General features: G+C 38.9%; 2 protein-coding genes across 5 annotated transcripts in view; both read left to right on the top strand.

Annotated features, from left to right (window-relative positions):
* Positions 1 to 3,233, top strand: part of atp6v1ba (ATPase, H+ transporting, lysosomal, V1 subunit B, member a) — a 45,721-nt gene extending 42,488 nt beyond the window's left edge. Inside the window, exon 14 of the mRNA XM_046402020.1 lies at positions 2,063 to 3,233. Coding sequence (XP_046257976.1) covers positions 2,063 to 2,205 — 143 coding nt within the window. The 3' untranslated portion in view covers positions 2,206 to 3,233. The remainder of the gene's footprint in view (positions 1 to 2,062) is intronic.
* A 468-nt stretch (positions 3,234 to 3,701) lies between these two features.
* The window catches only part of shtn1 (shootin 1), a 37,460-nt gene continuing 18,424 nt past the window's right edge, over positions 3,702 to 22,737 (top strand). The window contains exons 1-4 of one of the 4 annotated variants that reach the window (XM_046402019.1): positions 3,702 to 3,794; positions 6,491 to 6,543; positions 8,475 to 8,535; positions 17,021 to 17,115. In XM_046402019.1, the coding sequence (XP_046257975.1) occupies positions 3,746 to 3,794; positions 6,491 to 6,543; positions 8,475 to 8,535; positions 17,021 to 17,115 (258 nt within the window). In that variant the 5' untranslated portion in view covers positions 3,702 to 3,745. Of the gene's footprint in view, positions 3,795 to 4,159; positions 4,346 to 6,490; positions 6,544 to 8,474; positions 8,536 to 17,020; positions 17,116 to 22,737 lie in introns of those variants that run through there. The other 3 variants (XM_046402016.1, XM_046402015.1, XM_046402017.1) reach the window with 3 other exon arrangements.

Raw genomic sequence — 22,737 nt, 5'->3', positions numbered from 1 at the left:
AACTGTCACAGTCTATTGTTGTCCCTGTCCCAGCTTGTTTGAAACATGTTGCTGATATCAAATAAGCAAGGTGATGAGGTTAAGCATATTGTCTTGTATTGTGTCCAGCTTAGTGTATGTCAGAAAGGGATTTGCAGATGATCACACTTTTATTTGTTTAACACAGCATCCCGTCAATGTGGCAGTTATATCCACATCGTTCCACATAATAGTGAAGGTGCAAGCAGTATGTGACGACCAAGAGAAGTTCATTGTTCACTATTTTTAAAACATTCATTTATTTACACTTGATCCGCCACCGAACATTATCAGCTGATATATAAAATGGTCGATGGTCGCCATAAAGACTGATCTAGAGTTGAATATTGTTAAGATTTTAACTGTACAATTACTTTTATCTGTACCGCTTAAAGATTCTGTACTTTAATGTTAATCTTAGTTACTCTTAGCCTAAGTTCTTTTTTGATTTTAAGAGAAAAACAGAAACAAATTAACAACAGAATTAAATTGCTTTATTTTCTCATAGTACCTTATGTAAATGAACTGCCAATGGCTGCCACTGTGAATAGGTTTGTGGGCTTGTCTTCAGTCTGGACCAGCAGTAGTAGAAGGAGTGGGTTGGTCCACTTTGGACACAGCATCGCTGATTTTACTCAAAACATAATAAATTATGATGCGTTATTATTCATTAAACTGTCCAGCATTATGTAAGATTTAGGCTCCACCTTGAACAGAGTAAATGGAAGTATGTCATGCTCTGATCACTCTTCACAACCTGTGAGTTCACCACAGAGAAGTGTAGGAGCAGGAGAAACCTCTGTTAGTCGTTAGTCACATATGCTGTCACATAGCAAGCAGTGAACCTCTAATTGACCGAATTAATTAAATCTCATATGGAACCTTTACTCCATAGTAAGTTCTTGTGATTTAAGTATACTCCCATGATGACAATTTTAATAAACAAATCAATGTTGAAGTGGAAGAATGCATGGCAGTAGGTGTCCCTTTCACCCGGCCGACTATCAGCAAGATGGTTCTCCCTTGTGAGCTGGGTCCTGCTCAAGGTTTCTTCCTGTTAAAAGGGAGTTTTTCCTTGCCACTGTCTGCTTGCTTGGGGGTTCAGGCTCTGGGTCTCTGTAAAGCACCTAGAGACAATTTTGATTGTATAAGGTGCTATATAAATACATTGAAATGTCTCCTGTCTAATCTCTGACACTGACATTATGTGGCCTTCGAGGTGGTTCAGTTTTCTTGCGTAGACAAGACAACCTTTACTGAAAATATATTGGCCGCTGCGTTTGTTTTGCCCTTCTCTCATGTAGTCACTATTGATGCCCAGAGTAATTAATTTTGATTGTGAACACTATACATTGTGCTATTGTGTATTGTGATTATCTCATAGAAATAAGATCAGCAGTGGTCTGAAATAACAGTAGGAGCAGTGCCTCATCTGTTACTGCACATTGATTCATGGAGGTTTCCGCTTTGCTACTGAAGCTTGCCTGACCAGTTTCTTTCATCTCTCTTCTCTACAAAGTGATTAAACAAAGCTTGATTCTGAAATGGTTTAATCTTTGTAGATACTATACTTACAGAACTTTTTTTTTTCTTGAATACTGATGGATTCAGAGAGTAATCGTTATAGCAAGACGAGTATATTGTTATATTATTATCTTCCCTCCAACTCACAAGAACATGAAAGAATTAGAGGAGTAAATTTCATTACAATAGCTACAGCAATATGATATTTATTAATATCACAAAGTCTGCGAGGATACGTTTTGGTTTGATTCAGTTCAGCGGTCTGTGATCAATATGAGATGATATCATCTTCCCAGTCATGTTAACACAGTTACAAAAGAAGCTGACATAACTTTCCTTTGTGGTTTTAGCCATCTAATAAATAACTAAATTCATATGCTACAACCTTAACACTGAATTTCTTTGTATTTCTTTCTTCATGATGCATTTTCAAGGACATTCTTTGCTTGTTGTTAGAGAATGTGTGTACATCAGACAGTTGATACTGTGTTTGGGTGCTAACCACCTGTGTCTCACTCAGGCCCGTACGACAACAGGACAGTGTATGAAACTCTGGACATTGGCTGGCAGCTGCTGCGAATCTTCCCCAAGGAGATGCTCAAGAGGATCCCTCAGAGCACTTTGTCCGAGTTTTACCCCAGGGAGTCTGCCGTCCGTCACTGAGGCACACACTCACCCTGACACCCAGCACTCCCTTCATTTCCTTATTTCATCTCCCCCTACAGCCCTGCACTTGGGAGACCAGTGTTGTCGAGCCCTCACTCATCCCAAATGTAACCTCCTCTTGCCTCTTCCTCGTGGTTCTTTGAATGAATCCAAGCCCCACCACAACATCACCCCCACTTCCCAGCCTGAATGAGAACAGGGCAATAATCTCTTCTGTAGATGTAGTGTATCCGTGTCCAGACGTTGTGTATAGTGTTTGTAATGTCTACTCTTGATTGCAAAAACGTGAATATATCGTTAAAATTATAGATCAGTCTTTATTTATTGGGGTGTGTTACTGCTGGATCCCCCTCTTCCTTTTTTTGTTTTTTTTTTTTAAATAAATGCTATGTGATATTCATTTCCCACTAAAGGCAAGAGGCTTCCAAATGAAGAAAGAGCAGTTGTCAAAATTATAATAAAAAAATAAAGTACCTCTGCAACCACTTGCAGTAGGTGAAGATGATAAACATTTGGGGTTTTTTTTGGAGACTGAAATATATTGATTCAGATTGTCAGTTTATAAAGTGAAAGGCACACTTTGAATGAATATTTAAACAACAAGCTGAACATCTTAAGTGTGACCATACCAATATTTACCTGAGGGTGATTTTATAGTCAAGCATTTCTCGTATCCACTGTCTACGTATTCTTTAATAACAGGCTACTGCTGTATTTTCCATGTTTTCATCTCAGCTTTGTCAACATGCTGAGGAAAACATCCTTACTAAACAGACAAACTTGGGCCACAAGCAGAGTTGAGTTCTTTAGTGTATGTCGCCCCCAGTACTTTGCCTCCTTCTTCCCTCCTGCTTCCTAATATAGAAAGAACACAGTGGATGTTTACATTGTTTGTGTTTTGCTGTTTGATTTGTATTGCAAAAAGTGAGTATGTAAGAGTATATTAATCATTCCCATCTAATTCTTTGTTGTGAAAAAATAATGGTTTTGTGAGTCTGTGTCCATTAATAAATTAAAGTAAAATACATTGTGGTTTCATCATTCAGGACACACACACACACACACACACACAGTATGATGTATGATCACAGAATTAACCCTCATTTCCATCTAATATTTAATATAGCAATGTTAAATAGATTCAGAGGTTGTTCAGCAGGTGTTTAAGATGTTACCAGCTCCAGCAGAAATTTTTTTGACAAATGTTGGAATTGCAGAATGGGTGTTTTATATTATTGTTGGGCAATGACTTTCCTATATGTTGTGCTAGTTTGGTATAAAATTGTTCACAGGTACAGTATGCAGCTCAGTGAAAATCTAATTTGAAATTTGAGTTATAATAATTTACGTAAATAAAATGTCTTCAAGTTTCAATAAATAATGAATGGGCTCTCATGCTGTTTAAAGCTCTAAGAGACTTTAACCATATTGTTCTCACTATGAGGCTTTACTTTACTTACTGCAAACGTCATTTCCTCCTTTCCAAAATAAAAGTCGGTTGTTCGCTTCCAGAAACAAGAAATACACTACAACCTGCATGGAATATCAAGTGTCGGCTTTACATTCCACACATCTGAAAATTAATAGTAAGGTGCTCTTAACTTTTCCTTGACTGATGCAAGATGGATTTCAGAAATTGCAAGTCCCTATTACAAAATCACTGTGGGACTGCAGTCCGACAGATAAAGTTTTGAAAATAGATTAACAAAACACAGAATTAGTCTGCTGGGTTTGTATGTGTACACATTTTGATATAATACGTACAGTATATGTTTTATTTCAGACTCTGTTCCCTCTTTGCCTCATAATGTAGGATTGGAATATTTTAAGAAGCAAAGGAAAAACTAGAACAATGTCTCTGTATAGTGTTAAGTTTGTCCCGGTGATTCACAGGATTGTGATTACTGCACATCACTGCAGGTTATGTTAGTTGATGTCAGCGTCTCGCGAACATCCTACGCGTTCGCCTTTTATTTGCGCTGTGCTGTGAGCTGGTGGCTTGCGCGCGAGGGAATCTACCTTACAGGTGTGTTGTGGCGAGGAAGCGCTTTCCTATTGACTTTAGGTAAAGGTATTCTCGCTATGGCTGCAGAAGAGCTCGATAAAATCAGTATCATTACAGAACTGTCAAACCAAGGTAAGTTAGTTTTGAGCTGTAAGATATTTTCCACCTGCCTGCCCACCATGTCCCACCGTGGGCTGTCGGGACTTTGCGCTGTGTCACGGTACGGCACGCATATCTAAAACAGTCTCCGCTCTTGGGTTAAAGGAAATTCGCTCTGTTCACAGATTTACGCACAGAAGCTACACTTGCTTTAAAGGTTTTTCATACACGAACAAAGCAGGGTAGTCTTTGGATCTGCTGTGGGGTTAAGCTTTAGGCTTCCCAACGCTGTGGTGGCGGCTGATCACATGTTTAATGTGCTATAGTCTAGTGTGTGGTGACGAGCGCTTTCACTCCACGCTGAGACATAAGCTTCCATTAAGTCTTTTACCTTGGAAATCTCTGCTAGATTTTCTAGGAGACAACACAGCATTTTCATTTCACGCCATATGATAGTATAAACTTTGGGTTATGACCAGAGACGTTCACTTCAGCTGAAATTGTTCTCTCGTGGGCTTTTTTTTTTCACTAGCTTATTTTATGGCCAAAGTCCGTGTAGGCCCTACACCAGGAGCAACTTTACTCCTTATACTCAGAGCTGGCTTAAAGCAGTCTTGGGCCCAGGGGCAAAAGTAAGCTGCCGGTCCCTTCCTGCTTTCAGGTGCACTATATAGACAAAAGTATTGGGACCTACCATTACACCAACAGGAACTTTAATGTCATTGCATTCTGAATACTTAGACAGCTTTGCAGATATAACAGCTTCCACTCTTCTGGGAAGGCCTTCCACAGATTTTTGAAGCGTTTCTGTGGGAATTTTCCTGTTCATGCAGTACAGCAATGGTGAAGTCCGGCACTGATGTTTGCTCTCAGTCTCAGAGGTGTTCAATGGGGTTGAGGTCAGGGCTCTATGCAGGCCAGTTAAGTTCTTCCACACCAAACTTATCCAACCATGTCTTTGTGGACTTTGCTTTGTGCACTGGGGCACAGTCATGCTGGAATAGAAAAGGTCCTTCCCCAAACTGTTGCCACAAAGTTGGAAGCATAGCATTGTCCAAAATGTCTTGGTATGCTGAAGCGTTAAGATTTCCCTTCACTGGAAGTCAGGGGCTCAACTCCCCATAAATATAAGATAAGATAAGATAATTCTTTATTAGTCCCATAATTGGGAAATACAATGTTACAGCAGCAAATATGATATAGAGGGTGCAAAGCATGCAAGGATAAGGGAAGGATGAGCATTCACAAAGAATAAATACACAGGAAACAAGTACCTGCAGCTGTATGCAGTACAGAAAAGAAAAACTATTTTTTTACACAACTAAATACTATTCACACTAGAGTCCCTCAAGTTATGGTTAGTGGACAGATAGATTATTGTACTGATTTGTTTCAGGAAAGACTTAGTATGTATGTACTCATCCATGAGTAAGGATTATTGCACAATTATTACTACACATGTATTATTGCAGGTCTGGTGTGACCATTTGTCCCCATTAGTGCATATGATTTATTGTCCAGTTAACACATTCAACAGCTTAAATGTCCAGCTGTGCATGGAAACTTTTGCCTATATAGTGTATTAATATCTTAATACTAGAAATTATTATCTTTCTTCTCATCTGCTTCGGGGTATACTTTCTCACAAGTGTACTATCCATTCCAAAATGTCAGATTGTTCCTTACCACACTGCAGGAAAATGGCATCCTTAGTCAGCTTCCTGTTCTATCATTCCTGAAAGTCATGAGGATAGTAGAGGCTGAATTGTGATTAACGTGTTCTTACATGGGAAAATAGCTTAACAGATGTAAGTTCATACAATACTTGAATTGTACAAAGACAAATATTTTTTTAACTTTCTGGCTACCAGCCATCTTGGTCAACAACAACATTATCTCTTAATTCAACTTTATTCGAGAAGGCAGTTCACATATCTATTGCAGTTAACACCCAAGGCAAATATCCAGACAATCAGAGCGTTGCTATATTCAACATGCCCTCTGCTATAATTGTCAGATGACGCAGGACACAAGCTGCACTTATCACTGAATGAGAAGTTGTCACATGCTAGAGAAGTTCCCGCTTGACTTCACTTTTTTCATAAAGATGTTGTGAGCTGTGTGTTCATTGTGATTTACTGATAAACATGGCTTACTGGTTTCCTTTGCACCCCTCAGCTCTGCAGGAGTATGAGGGTCTGCAGAGGAAGCATGAGACAGCAACCATGGAGGTAAGTGGTAATATCAGGTGTATGTAGTCTGTCTGACAACATCTTGTTCTCCTCTGACCATCTCTGATATGCCATAGTTGGCAACGGTTATAGTAATGTTAAAAGCTTTAGTACTGTAGAATAAATATACAGTTGCGGTAAAAGTAGTGGTAATGGTAGTAGTAGGCTGTAGCAAAAGCAGAAATAGCTGAAATCGTACTTGCAGTTTAGCAGTACGTACAATGCTTTGTATTGGTTTGGAAAGAGAATAGATAGATAGACTGATACTTTATTAACCCAGAGGGAAATTCAAGAAGAATGACTCCCAGTAAAACAGCATGTACTGTTTTTGTGTGCGACATTGTTACAAACGTTGGGGTGGATGTGTCAACACAGTGACTTTCATATGCTTTCATATACTTCATATTTCATAACCATCGCCACAGCCTTTCCTTAAATTAACCACGTTGTTTTTGTGTGCAAACTTCACCCAATCCTAACCAAAGCAATGGCAGATCAGGAAACAATCAACAAATGATATCTTAAGCTGTTATCTGTTATGGTTTGTCCCATAACTCTGACTACAGACTCTTTTGAAAGGCCATGACAGATAACCTGTTCTGTTGTTTAATTATGAAGACTTTTAGAGAAATGTCTCAGAGTTGCTAGTTATTAAAAAGACAGGTTTTAATACTGGTCCAAAAGCTAATCAGGAAGTGCTGTTGGCCTTCAGAAATCCACATCAGAGAAACCCAGACAGGGCTTAGAATCTCAGATCACTACCTTTTGTGCCTCAGCTGAAACGAGTCTTTATTTCAGCTCAAGTACTTCCAGTTGAAATCAGTTATTTTCACAGATATGTACTTTAATTGTGCACATTAAATATTTTAATCATAAGTCATAATCAGAATTCCACTGAGCACCATTTTGTTAAATAGAAAAATTATTGAATGATTATTAAATTATATTCATCAATGTGTGATCTTAAAAAAGATGTTGTCTCAGTATCAGTACTGAAACCAAACCACTGCCAATGAGCTTTAACATTTTCTCTCTATGAATGCTGTTAAAGTATAAAGAACCTAAGCACTCCATGTACTATGTGCCATCTTTCTGCACTTCCTGACAGCAAACCCTTCTCTTAGTTTGGAGTTACAGACACTTAGTATTAGTGTCCATTTGACCTAACTTCTGTCAGAGATGAAAAATAACTATATTCAAGCAGTGACCAACTGGGGGAATAGAGACTGGAGGGCACAAAGATCTCAGCACTAAGACAAACGAGACTAAGACACCAAACTCGGTATTACTAAACTGTGTCCTATTTCTTTCTTTTTATTTCTGTTTTCTACAGTTTACAGATAACTTTTCTTTTTGTTTTAACTCTTTGAGTTGAGCAAAATAAATACAATTAATATAATATTTCCTCAACATTTTAGTAGTGCTTTTTTATGTGTTAAAGTGATGAAAAACATTTTCATCGATCATCAGTGATCAACCCCCAAAAATCCTGACTGAAGCACCCTTAATATGAGTTGGCCTTTTATGTTAGGAGTAGGATTGGATAAACTGTACCAAATAATGATTAATGCTAATTACTGAAAATGGAAGGCAATGGAAATCTGTGTAAGTGGGTGATGACATGAAGAGAGGCAAATATCTGGTGGCTATTGAAGGGTATAAGCTTCACTGATTACTGTAAATATGTGCTGATTGTTCTTATACATAGTGTCATTTAACATATATGTGGAAAATGTGTTTGAAATTGTATAGAAGGTTCTAGATTTCTGGGTACAATGTGCATATTAGCACCAGGGTCTCTATGGGAAAAGTAATTACATTTCCTCACCTGTCCAGTCTCTGAATTGTGCTGTTGCAGAGACGAACAGGTGGAAAGTTGAAACAGCACTGGTCCTGTGTTAAAGCTGATCTCTCTGTGTCTCTTACATAAGTGCAAAAGACTGGAGGAGGAGAGAGATGAGGCCATCAAGGAGCTCAGCAAGTTCCAGCAAGGTAAGATTTCCAGACAAGTGAGATGAAAGGCAGAAATATTTTCATTCTATAAACAAGCTTTAACACACGGATGTGTTAATATACATCAGGGGTGTTGCTAGGCTTACAACTACACTGTTTTGTTTTGTTGTTAAAGCCTGGTGCATATGAGCTATACTGCTATAGTATGTGCAATACCAGTTTTTCTTGCTTGGCTCATTATTACTGACACTGCCATAATCTGACTGAAGCAACCACTGGTAAAGGCAAAAAGGCAGAGATATGTTATTAATGCAAAGATATTAATTCCAACATGCATGAACATTCTCAGCAGGTTTTATGGTAGAAATGGCATAGCTGTACATGCAAATAATAACAAAACCTTCACGTCGTTGAACTGTCTTGCACATTTGGATTCTACATTCCACAATAATAATCAGTAATTACAGAACAGAACAGTTTCAGAGCAAGGAACATTTCAAGTCTCCAGTCACTTTATGATTTCAGCCACCTTAATTAAAGTATACTGTATATATTCTGAGGCTAAAAAAACATATTTCCCAAGAGTGTGAGAGTTTGTTCATCTTTTGAGCATTAAACCATAAGACCTATTTTTGTGTTGCTTTGTTTTGTATTTTATGTGGCTAATTCATATGGTCGCAAGGCTTTGTGCACATATGGGATAAATGTAAGAGGAGAATTGCAAATGAGATGGCACAACAGCTGTGCGAAACACCGTGAGCGGACCAGGATAGTCATACTAGCTCCAGATGTGAAGAACAGTTAAGGACTCTAAGTTACAGAAGACGTCAGAAGGTCAAGTCTCATCTACAAGAGAAACAGACTTTTTGTCCAGGTCAGTCAGTACTGAGAACATGAAGTGTTCTCTGGTTTTTTAGCCTGTATGTAACAATGCAGGCCAACCTCTGAAAAACAGCCTTATAAAGAGGTGTGTCTTTAGACTTTTGTCTATATAGTGTATGTGAATGACTCTTAGCTCTAGTTCATCACAATGAAACATAGGCAGGTAGCACCCCAACAAGCTGAGCTAATCTACTAATCAGCTTAATACTGATGATTTAGTGGATTCACATAAAATCAAACAGGTTTAAGCTAATAGGACTGGACTGGCAAAACCTGAAAATTCCCCCATCCTAGTTGATTGTAAGTTAGTAGTCCAAAATGACTTAAATTAAGTGGAGAAATAAGATGTGAATATATATAATAATAATAATGATAATAATGTAAGTCCCCATTGTCAAGACTGACAAGACTTACTGAATTTTTGAGTTTTATTTCTATAGCCACACTGGCATGGTTAGATAATTATATTGTCTATGCTATAAGACAAAACTGAGCAATTTATTTTTGTTTTTATTGTTTTTGTAATTTATGTAATTTATTTCCAGGTAGTAAAAACAGTCCATTCTAGTCTAGTCTAGGGCAAACAAGAGAGTCTATGTTTTGTTAGCCTTCATACATCATTAAACTTGGACAAAGAACATTTGTTTGGGAAGAAGGAGTCATAGTGTTAGGAGGAAATCCATCCACGAGTGCAGTTAAAATCACGTCCCACAATTACTGTATCAGCTGTCATATCTGCAAAGTCTAAGAACACTTTAGTAAGAAAATTGTGGATCAGCCAGTGGATAATATGCTCATTTAAAGAATATCTTGTCCTTGTAAGCTAGTTCTAATTACAACTTACCAATAACTATAACTTTCCATCAACTTAAACTGTTAATGTAGTCATGGGACTAGAACATTTCTGATGCACAGAACTGATATAAAACAAAAGCAAGAACCTCAGTCCTCTTTCTGCCCACAGCTAGCAGCCAGTCGATCAACTTAGCGTGAGTTCCATTCCACACACAATGATGTGCCATTGCTCTGATGGGGAATTGTTATGAAAGAATAAAAAATAAGGATAAGCTGTCAGCTGTCAGTGTTGGGATTTGTACTGACCCAGACAGTTTAACCAAGTGAGTCCAACTTAGACTTCCAGCACGTGTAATTGGGTTGTTTTACAGAACTGTGTCTATTACATTTCAGTAATTGCTTCCACAGCGTACCACATTCATTCTTTTTCTAATTTTCACAGGCAGTCTTGATCGTGTTGATGCTCCTGCCAAATTTTTCGTTTTCTATTGACTGATAAGCATTACACGTTACACACTTAGTCAGCATTGCTGCCAGTTAGTTTCAGTGACCAAAAAAATCCCCTGCAGCTCTGCACTACTATTGCAAAAGATATAGGTATATAGACTTTAAAACATAGTCCCAGTGTTAAATTTATGGGACAAAGATGGATGAGGCCATGGGTAGAGGCACTAATGTAGTTGTGCAGTGGGTCACACGATGTGTAGGCAAAGTAGGATGTAAAAAGAAAAACATTTTTTGTTTCATACAGTAAGTGAGCAGCTTTTTTTGGAGACTATCTTAGAACATAGTATCCATTTCTCAACCAATCAAACTTAACTGGCAAAGAGTGAGTTTAAGAGAGATGTGATAAAATGTCAGTCAGCTTACCTTCATACATGGAGGACCGTGGCATTGATGTAACTATCTCACTGTCATATCCACAAGCTGGCTATCCATGTTTATGCACCAGATGTCTTTGTATCATAATTAAAAACATCCAAAGTCTTCCAAGTCAACTCAATAGCAAATATCTGAAAAGTAGAAGTAATAAGTATATAACAGAATGTAGAAGGTTACTGGATGAAATCCATACATGTTCCTAGATATTATGTTTAAAGAGGCAAACCACCCATTTTCCTAGTCAAAGTCAGTTTACTAGCCCCAGGTAGCACTACTCAGTCAGTGGAAACAGTTGTATAATGTTTTCAGGGCTGTGTGACATGTAACAACAACACTAGGCGGAAACCTTATATAGTCATTGTGTACAGACATTATTGAGAAATATCCACATTATGCCGTAAAGCTTTATTTATAGTTCCCACAGTGCTGCCTCTTGCTTCAAGGGCACATGTTCCATAAATGTTTGTGCCTGTTCCTTTTAAAGGAGTAGTGGCTAATGGGGAAATTCCAACATTCAACTACCTAAGATGTAGCCTCATCATTTTTTCAATGTTTAACTTCAACAACGTCATGTTAAAAATTGGACACCTAACTAGGTTTGTGCTGTAGTGATTTTATTATACTTTAAGGTTCTTTGGAAATAAAACATAATGAGCACAAACACTCAGGTGTCTGTTGTACTGCTATTTTATTAATGACATTATTTTGCTCTACCATTTAACGACACTCATTTACCAGTTTTATCCCAACATTTTAAAGTTTTCTTTAAATTCTGAGCAAACGTCAAGAAAATATTGACCGACAAACATAAAAAGTGATATAAATTCATCTTTGTGAGGGATTGTAAATATTCTGGAATGGCACTGGGAAATTTAGGAGCATATAATCTAATTTGTGACAACAAATACATTGATTAGGGAACATGTGGTCATTTGTAATAAATGTGTGGTGTTTTGAGCCATTCAAATATATGAACCAGGACACAGACAATGGTATTGGAATAGTCACTGCTCCAGCTTTTATCACAAATCTGTTTCCAAACACTACAAATATGTTTCAAATGTTTTGGCCCACCATTCAATTTTCCAAAATGATTTTCCTTATAGGTTGAATGCTTTGCTATGACCACTTAAGTGAAGACAGAATCTGAAATAGGGCACCACATGTCAAAAGATAAGAGCAAATAGTTTGTCTTTGTGGCAGTGACAGTTGTGTGGATTTTCATCTGAATAAATCTGGCCTGTGCTCATGTATTCAGCGATTCTCCAGCCAAAACACATATTGTGTTTGACTTCCGTGTTAATAGAGGCTGCCTCACTGTGCCAAGCAGCTGCATATTAGGACCTATTACGTGATTTCATAGCTCTTAGAAAATTGCTCCTATTCACAACGAAACGGCTGGGGATGGGGCAGCAGGGTTGGTGGTGGTGGTAGGGGGTGGGGGTGGTGGGTAGTGGGAGGACAGGAGAAAAAGCCCCCAGCACACAATCATGCCTTTTCAATTGCCGATGGCAAGGTTGATGACAACATGACCATTGTGTTATAATGATAACACCACAAAGGCATCTGCCCCCCTCATCAAGGCTTCACAGCGGCTGCAGATACAATTTAATTCACTGCTCTGTTGGCGGCGCTGATACCATTATGCAGCACGTCGGCACAGGGGTAATCACTGTCTTCCCTGAGAGTAGGATGAAAAAAGACAGGCAAAAAAAAAAAGAGGGACAAAAAAGATGGAGTGATGATGATGGGGAGGCCGAAACTTACAATTAAGACTGCCAATTCTGATGTGTCAGGGCCCCCCTTTGATTCGTGCTCATATACACTTTCAACACTTCCACCACTGTTTATTTACCATGGCTACCAGTAATTATAATTAACATGTCATTTAGTTCAAGACGTCCTTTCGTAGGTTGCTTAGTGTGGCCACAGCATTATGGAGACAGGCAGAGAGGAACGAGAAAAGGCCAAGGATGAAAACTGGCAGCTAAGTGCTATTGATGTGGAAGGCGCTGGAGGAACATGTATATTGCCTGCCGCTGGCGTTCATCAACTTCGTAATTAGGTGTCAGTGGGGAAAGGAATTGCCCACAGCAATGGCACTAATGCTTAATTTCTTCTTTGCTCAATCACAATGTTTAATTAGATAAGTGTTGGGGAATTATTTAAGGGCATACTTTTTGTACTGAGGTGTGATTGCAGCTTGAACAACCTTACAGTTTGTAATTTGGAATTTTAATAGATTTTTTTTAAAAAATTGTCTATGTTTAGTTAAAGCTACACTAATCAGTGTTTTTCATATCAACAATGGGTCAGATGAGTGTGTGTATTATAAAAGGTGTCACTCATAATGACCCAATAGAATATTATTACGCCACAGAGAATTATTACCAGCTCTGAAGTTCACCTCAGCTCTGTAAGACGTTTTAGAAGAAGAAGAAGAAGAAGAAGAATCAGCTTTATTGGCAGTATATATATTTTTACATACACACACTGAATTCGTCTTCTGCATTTGACCCATCCTTAGTTGAACACACACATGCAACACCCGGCAAATTACATGCAGTGAAACACACACAGGAGCAGTGGGCAGCATCAAGCGCCCGGGGAGCATATTGGGGGGTTAAGTGCCTTGCTCAAGGGAACATCAGCGGGCTAATGGAGGGGGGGGGCATTTTATCACATTAATCACTCCACCACACCCAAATTTTTCCTGCCCGTCCAGTGGGGGAATTGAACCGGTGACCCTCCGATCACAAGCCGCTTCTCCAACCTCTAGGCCACTGGTTTTTCACTCATAAACTTCACTTTCATCATCTTGATTCTTAAAAGAAGCAGATATAGTGGAAATTTAGCAGCTAAAGTGCCAGATATTTCTCTTCATGAAGTCATGAAGTGTGACTCCCACTAACTAACGAAGTAAAATTGCAGTTGGAAAGCGGCAAGTCCATCTTCCTTGAAATGTTCCACTATCACATGGTCCTCAGGGTCCACATTCACAATCATTCTGCATATTGAGAGCCTGAGAGCCAAAAAACTATAGAATTTAGAATAAAATAAAAGAATAGAATAAAATTTTATGGAATAAAATTTATAGAAAAATCTCTAGGAGTGATTTGGGAAAACTTGTCCTTTCTAAAAGCTGCTCTGAGAAAAGAACAGACAGAAATTTTTATCTTAGAGCGGAGACGTGGCTGACCCTGTTGCTAGGTATGACTCATTCTTTTCAGTGTTTTGAGTGGTTCATCCAAAAAAGAAATACAATACATAGAATTTTCATATTTTTCAACTTTTATACTTTAATTTAGTCTCTGTTAAAACATGGTCCAACTCTGGATAGTGTCTCTGTTGAATGAATTGTAAGCCATACTTTAAAAGAAACCTAGAAAATAAAAGGCCAACTCACCCAGTAGCTTGTTCACATGCTGATAGTTGTTGTATCCACTGTATTTGTATTTAATTGCTTCAGTTTGTTTCCCTGCATGTAATTTTAGTGTTTAACCTATTTGATATTAATGAGTACAAAACTTTCCCTCTTAAAATTTTAAGAGGCAAACTTGGCCCCAGTGTTACAGTGCAAGCCAAGCGGCAGACATATGAGAATATAACGCAGAAGATACACCTCATTCTCTCTATTTGCGCGTACTAGTGAGGAGCATAAATAGTGGTGGAATGTGCCTTCGGTGGGGGGATCCCTTTCAAGACCGCTGCACTGTTTCATTTTTTCAGTTGTCCAATGTCCTGTGTTGTGATCTCTTTTAAAATTTCTGACTTTATTTCATTCAGTGTTTGAAGAAAGAAAACGTCAGAATTTTAAGAATTTTATTAAAAATTCATCACTAGGAGAAGCTATTTGTACCAGGAAACTTTATGAATACAGCCCCTGAGGTTTTTTCAGTTGCCATGGAACTGTAGATCAGAGGTTCTCAAACTTATAAATGTCAAGGGCCCCTAAACTGACAATTAAACCACAGACCCCCATTTGATTTTGTCCCAGAATCCCCCATGTTTTATTACAAAACGTGTGTGAAACTCATGACCAGGATAGTCTTTTGTTCTGTCAGTGTGTGTGGAATTATAGTAAAATTAAATTATTCCTTTTTGCTGAAAATTACTCTTAGACATTCAAAAATTCCATAATTTTCAGCACTTTGATAACTCCCTCTGCCAGTGAAAACAATGTGATACTTCAAAGCTCAATGACAACTCAGAGGGCATTAGGTCAAGGTTGTTTTTGTCAAAAATGTGAGATATTTTCTTCTTCTTCCTCATTTTCTTTTTATTTTGTTTGTTTTGTGGACTTGAAAAAGGCTTACGACTGTGCCCCTCAGGGTATCCTGTCGGGGGTTCACTGGGAATAGGGGATGGCCTATCCCATCCAGTCTCTGTATTGTTTGAGTGAGAGCCTGGTTCACATTGCCAGCAATAAGTCAAACTTGTTCCCACTCAGGGTTGGACTCTGTCAGGGCTACCCTCTGTTTATAATCTTTATGTGGTGGAGGGTGTCAGGTTCAGTGACCTTAGGATACTGTCTTTTCTTTTTGCAAATGACATGGTCCTACTGGCACCATCAAGAGTGACCTCGCTCACACCGTTGATGGTTTGCAGCTAAGTGTGAAGCAGCTGACATGAAGATCAACACCTCACCTCAGTCCAAGGCCATGGTTCTCAGATCTATCTATCTATCTGTCTTTCTATCTATGTTGTGATGCAGATGGTGTACCGGTCTGTTGTGGTGAAGAGAGAGCTGAGCCAAAAGGCAAAGCTCTCAATTTACGGGTCACTTTACGTTCTCTCTGGTCACAAGCTGTGGGTAGTGACCGGAAGAACAAGATAGCGAATACAAGTGGCTGAAATGAGTTTCCTCTGCAGGGTGGCTTGGCTCAGTCTCACCCTATTTATAAAGTGGTTTGAGTATCTGGTCAGGATGCCTCCAGGATGTCTCCAGTCTCCTGTTTCGGGCATTTCCATCCAGGTGGCGCCCCCAGGGCAGACCCAAGACACGATGGAGAGACTGCGTATCTCATCTGGCTTGGAAACACCTTGGTGTCCCCCCAGATGAGCTCATGGAAGTGGCGAGGAGAGGGTAGTCTGGGCTTCCCTACCGTGACCCAGACCCGGATAAGCAGTAGAAAACAAGACAAGATGAGACGAGACTTTTCATGAACAGTTTTTAACACTTTAACTGAATGGATTTCCCACTCAGGGCAACTAAAGCAGTTTTTAACTGCCAACCCAAAGCTCTTGGTTAACAAAAGACCAATTGGGTTTTGCCCAGCTGAAAAAACCATCCCATACAAACGCTCTCAAAGACTCTTGCTCATGTGTAGTAGATGAGAGAGGGGCATCCATGGTTTTGACTGCAGTGCAAACCTCACAAAATACCTTGTTTTTTGCAGTGTCGTAGGCTATCCGTGGGTATTTGCCTTTCCAGCTAGCTTGGAAAGCCCAACCTTTTTTCTGCCTATCATCTGTACTGCTACTGCAGTTGTCCTCAGTCGTTGCCAAGATAGGCCTACTGGAAGACGGTGTGGGGTCGGTGGGGTTTTTGTCTTTTTTTATGACAAATTTGTCCATTTTGTTGGCTGTCCAGCCTTTTGCGCAGTTTATCACAATGCAAGACGTTGATAGGTAATGGGGAGTGGTCATTAGCAAATCAATGAAGTGTAGGCTGACACATGTGGGTGCTCCAGCCCTGAAGCACCCATGCAATCGGTGCCTATGTGCTCATATAGCCTCTACACTGTTTGTGCTGTAGACAGAATTTTTGTACAGATACTTAACAATGACTGATCAGCATGTTCATTTTGATTGGTTTATAGATGTTGGACTGTTCTGACCGACGACCAAAGATTCTCACAGGGCCCTAAAACATTTAGTTCTTCTCACCAAGTCATATAATAAAGACAATGTGTTTTATCATGTTCTCTGCTTTTAATTTTGTTCATTTATTTATTTATTTTAGTTTCTCAGATGGTCATTGAAGAAGTCAGTGCCATTCAGGAGAACCTGGAGATCGAGAGGGCGTGTAGAGAAAGTGCTGAAGCTCTGGCCTGCAAGGTACAATTCATTTTAAGACAAATAATGTTAAGACAGACCCTCTGTGTTATTTCTATGTTTCTGACATTGTTGGATTCAAGTTCAATCAGAACCAAGAACATTGAACAATAAAAGCCAACTAATGTGACCACAAAAGTAGGATATGTTGATTTAAAACAATATGGTTAAATAAATACTATACCTAATATCAAAATTACTCTGTGGTCAATATATTCCATTAAGTGTTACTTTGACACATTCATTCTGCATGTTGCAATCAAAAGCACTCTGTGGTCCTTCTGCTGTCCCCATATCTTAGTGTCTAAAATTGCACTGAATTCTTTTGATTCAGAGTACACGTTTTTCAGAGTCCTTGCTAAAATGTGAGTTGTGATTGAGAGTGGGGGAGCCTGGCACATAGTGATTTTGCAGCCCACTGGTGTTGAGCTTATCACTATAATCATTTCTCATTCAATTTCTCCACAAAAGCCCTCACAGTTCACCTGGTTGGACCAGATTTTGGGGAGTGGGAGGCTGAGAGAATTGTGATGAAGGTCAACTGTTAGGCCTTTTTCTCACTGTTTCTCAGCCCTCTGTCCTCCTCTTTCCTTTGGGATGTTTTTCATTCTCATCTTAAACAGGTGACAAGTAGGATTTTTACTGCCCCAAATAAACACAATGTATCTGGTAGGTTGACTGATCAATATTTATTGTTTGGGGATTTTTTCGCTAGCTTCTGAAATTTCTGGCTTTGAACAACTTCACCTTTTGACGAGATACTCCTAACACCCACTACTCATCTACTGACATTGCTGACAATTCATTGCTGCAATATATTTCACATTTCATGAGAGTTTAAAAGCTTAACCTTTAAACTAAGAAATAACAAATGATAGTACTGAATAATGATGACATATTGAATCTATTGTTGATGTTTCTTTTGAATTACCGCCGTAATTTAGTAGTGCATTATCTGCAGTGACAAAATATACCTTCATTTTTTGGTTGCAGGCTCCAAGATGTGCACACAGTCACACACACACAGGCATTCACGCACACACACACACACATTGAAGGTTTAAGGTTAGGATTTATGTTGTTGTTTGTCTTTGATATGTATTTCTCTTGTGCTAAGCAGTGAGTAAGGATGAATTTTGGGGTTGTACAGTTAAGTATAGTCATATTCACCAAAACGAATTTGATTCCTGCCTGGAGTACCTGATGACTTGATTGTGATAGTGAGGTTATGGCTTCCACAGGCAACAAGTTTAAAATGATTGCAGTATTTCAAGACTGAAATATAATAACTTCTCCTTATGGCTGCAAAACACATACAACGCTTAAAACACTGTATTATTTCTTCCTGTCTTTGGAACTTGACTATCATATTTCACAAGAAAATGATAGTGGCAACTACTAACTTGTGTCAGACAAAAAATTAGGATTAGGCTCATTTTGGCTCATCAGGCAGTATGAAACCTTAACACTCCTACCAGAAAGGCCTCGTAACCTACTGTATGTCTGAAAATAAGAAGAAAATAAAATGGCATTGAAGCCAATGGTATGTATTTAAAAACACTAATCGAGGCATACATGAGTTATATTTCAAGGTTTGTAAACTTTTTTAGTCTAACTTTTTTAGTCTATATTAAAACAACTGGACCAATTAACCAGTCCACAGTTATGCTGTTTTTTTTCTTTATTTCCGCACGTTTCATTACAGTTGTCCCATTAAAACCATTCCAGTTTGAATGATAGACAATGATAATACCAATGTAAAGGTGTTTTGTGGTATTCACTTGGAGAGTTTATAAAGCTAAGCAGATGATTCACAAAAGTACCATATTAATGCTAAGTTTATAAAACTGCTAGTGGGGACCAAAACAGCTCAAACAGCATCTATATTGCAGTAGTTTAAATGTTGGACTCTTTTGTTAAAGTGTAAATCAGACTCTGTCACATCACTGTTAAACTTTGAGCTATAGGAGAGAAGGTGGTCTCAAGTTGTGACAAGATTTCTCTTTGCTCAGAGACAGTGATGTTGCAGAATGAGTCACTGTCTCTTTCCTCAGAAAATGACTCTCGAGAAAAGTTCATTAACTTAGCCATCCAAGAAATATGAATAGTGTTTCTGCCTCACTATCAATAGTTTCTCTGATCAAATAATGCAGAAAGTTTCATTTTTACATGTCCTTCGTGTCCTGTCTCACTCATGGACATGTTCATGAAACATGGTTTTTAATTTAAATCAACACAAATGTCCGGATATAAAGTAAATAGACATGTACAGAATACACTATGTTGCCAAAAGTGTTCATTTACCTATCCAAATAATTGAGTTCAGATGTTCCAATCACTTTCATGGCCACAGGTGTATAAAATAAAGCACCTTGGCATGTAGACTGCTTCTACAAACATTTGTGAAAGAATGGGCCGCTCTCAGGAGCTCAGTGAATTCCAGCATGGTACTGTGATAGGATGACACCTGTGCAACAAGTCCAGTTGTGAAATTTCCATGCTACTTAATATTCCACAGTCAACTGTCAGTGGTATTATAACAAAATGGAAGCGATTGATAACGACAGCAACTCAGCCATTAAGTGGTAGGCCACGTAAAATGACAGAGCGAGGTCAGCGGATGCTGAGGCGCATAGTGCGCAGAGGTCGCCAACTTTCTGCAAAGCCAATCGCTACACACCTCCAAACTTCATGTGGCCTTCAGATTAGCTCAAGAACAGTGTGTAGAGAGCTTCATGGAATGGGTTTCAATGGCCGAGCAGCTGCATCCAAGCTATACATCATCAAGTGCACTGCAAAGTGTCAGGGGCAGTGGTGTAAAGCACAACCACTGGGCTCCAGAGCAGCTCTCTGGAGTGACGAATCACGCTTCTCCATCTGGCTATCCAATGGACGAGTCTGGGTTTGGCGGTTGCCAGGAGAACGGTACTTGTCTGACTGCATTGTGCCAAGTGTGAAGTTTGGTGGAGGGGGATTATGGTGTGGGGTTGTTTTTCTGGAGCTGGGCTTGCCCCCTTAGTTCCAGTGAAAGGAACTCTGAATGTTTCAGCATACCAAGAGATTTTGGACAATTCCATGCTCCCAACTTTATGGGAACAGTTCCTTCCCTTCTTGTTCCAACATGACTGCGCACCAGTGCACAAAGAAAGGTCCATAAAGGATGAGCAAGTTTGGCGTGGAAGAACTTCATTGGCCTGCTCGGAGTCCTGACCTGAACCCAGAACACCTTTGGGATGAATTAGAGCAAAGACTGTGAGCCAGGCCTTCTCATCCAACATCAGTGTTTGAGCTCACAAATGCGCTTCTGGAAGAATGGTCAAAAATTCCCATAAACACACTCCTAAACCTTGTGGAAAGCCTTCCCAGAAGAGTTGAAGCTGTTACAGCTGCAAAGGGTGGGTCGACTTCATATTAAACCCTATGGATTAAGAATGGGATGTCACTTAAGTTCATATGCATGTAAAGGCAGATGAGCAAATACGGTTGGCAATATAGTGTATCTGACAAGGCTTGTACATGCTGCCTTTATGGTCAAATGCACTTTTGTGGTCATTGCTTCAAAATAAATAGTGAACATAAAGGGACCTTCAAAAAAAATGACTTAAAGAGCCCACCAAGTAAGCAGCATGCTTTTATTGTAGTACTTTCTTTGTTGTTGTACTCTAAGGTTGCAGATGTGCAGATTTGTAAATTTCACGGGTCACATTTTTTATCATACGTGCATGAATTGGCTCCAGGAAAGATAATGTATCAAGCAATGTCCACTGGACAGCAATAAACTAACCCCCTCCTGTTTGACAGCAGGAATTACTCGCTTTGTTCTTAAGAATATACTGGCCAAAAGCTTGGCTTGGCTTCATTGCAGTCTCTACTCTCTTTCAAGCTTTATTTGATGTTTTTGCTTTCCTCTGCTCACTGCTTCTTCCCTCGTCTTCTTCTCTTTGATATAAAAGAGTTTACATAAGTAGACACTGCCTATGTGTCAGGCTGTATGAGCACTCCCTGTGGGGACCAGTCATACGGACAGTCCTTAATTGGCCATTTCCCAGAATATATCCATACATCAACTATTCACTTACTTCACTTGAAAGCAGCACATCTATTCACCATTAAACCATGAGTACTTCGAATAGAATAAGGTTGGAATAAGTGACATTACCTCTTTGAACAGTGTTGACCTTTCAATAGCATTTCAGCAATATTGTAAAGTCATAATTCCTACACACTTAGAGTGTTAACATCAGTTTATTCATCATTTACATTTAAATCAAACCCAAAACACATGAGGAGTAGTTCCCAGAGTAGGATGGATAAATTGAACTCTAAATTGATTTTTTTGTACCCAGCGACGGTATGTTTGAATACCAAATATTTCCAAGGCCACTCTGAAAGAAGTTAAAGTTCAGAGCAATTTTTTTTAACTCCTCTACATGTTGAATTAAAAAGCAACTGGAGGGAGTTAGCAATTTACAACCAATCAAATCTGAATGTGGTTTTGATGCTTCATGTTTTTGTATTGCTGTGTGATCAAAGGTAAAATGAGGTGCTCTGACTTTGTAAAGGTAAAGTCCAGAGAGTTCTAACCCAGCGCTTTGTCAGGTTTGATTTATTTTAGTATGTAATTTTATATATACATCTCTCTCAATTGTAGAGTATTATCAAAAGAATGTGATTCCATGCTATGTATTGTTGAATGCATTTCAGAAATAAGCTTCAGTCTGAAGGGCATCATCAAAAGATGGAATTGCTGCAATCTGCTCTCACCAGAATGCCATTAATAAATGTTTCTTTTATGGCTCGTCTTTTTTATTTCTCTTTTTTTCCCCCTCTGCAGGCACTTTTCTTTCTTCAGATGACATCAGGAAACATGCATAATTGGCATCCATCTCCTTCCAGTAGGCTTCAATCATGATTTACTTAGTAATGGTCTGCTTAATCGTTACATATGGCCATCCTGATTATGGAACTCTTAGAAATGGGATGGCCATTGTGGCAGCTTAATATGTGTGCTTCATGTAGAATTTGTAAAGAAAAGCGCTACATAAGAAGTTCGAAGTGATTATCACGCAGAATAACATGATGCACAGAAATGCAAGATGCAAATACATGTCACATCAAAAACTGTGATTACATCTAAAAGGAGACATATTCACTGCCTTTTTCTTCGTCTGCTTGTGCTTCTCTAATGATGTCTGTTTTCCCAAACCTTATCATTGCTTTTGCATGCGTCCTGCTATTATGACTGATTGCAGGGCCAAAGAAAAGAGGAAATCAACGACATCTCAGCTGCCCTGTCTGTCGCTCTGTTGCCTTATTTCTTTGCCAGGTTCCCACTACCTTAATACATATGCTTGTCACTCTATGCAGATTTTTGAAAATGAAGGTGCTGTAAGATGCTGGGTACGACCGTTTTTGTTGGATTCATGTCATCTTTTAGGCATTGCATGCCATTTGTTGTGCATGTAGAGGTTGTTTATGTGGCTGCACCATGTAATCTCACATTGAGGTATGGTGAGTGTATTCACACTCTTAATAGAAACTATTTACACATACATGTTATTGTCATGGCTGCTGCAGCTACTGTTAAGAAAGTTATCTATAAATTTATTTTCACTTAAAATTAGA

Source organism: Scatophagus argus, chromosome 10 (assembly GCF_020382885.2).
Source record: "Scatophagus argus isolate fScaArg1 chromosome 10, fScaArg1.pri, whole genome shotgun sequence".
Lineage (NCBI taxonomy): Eukaryota > Metazoa > Chordata > Actinopteri > Scatophagidae > Scatophagus > Scatophagus argus.
Note: the sequence above shows the minus strand (reverse complement) of the source record. Positions and strands in the feature narration are given on the sequence as shown.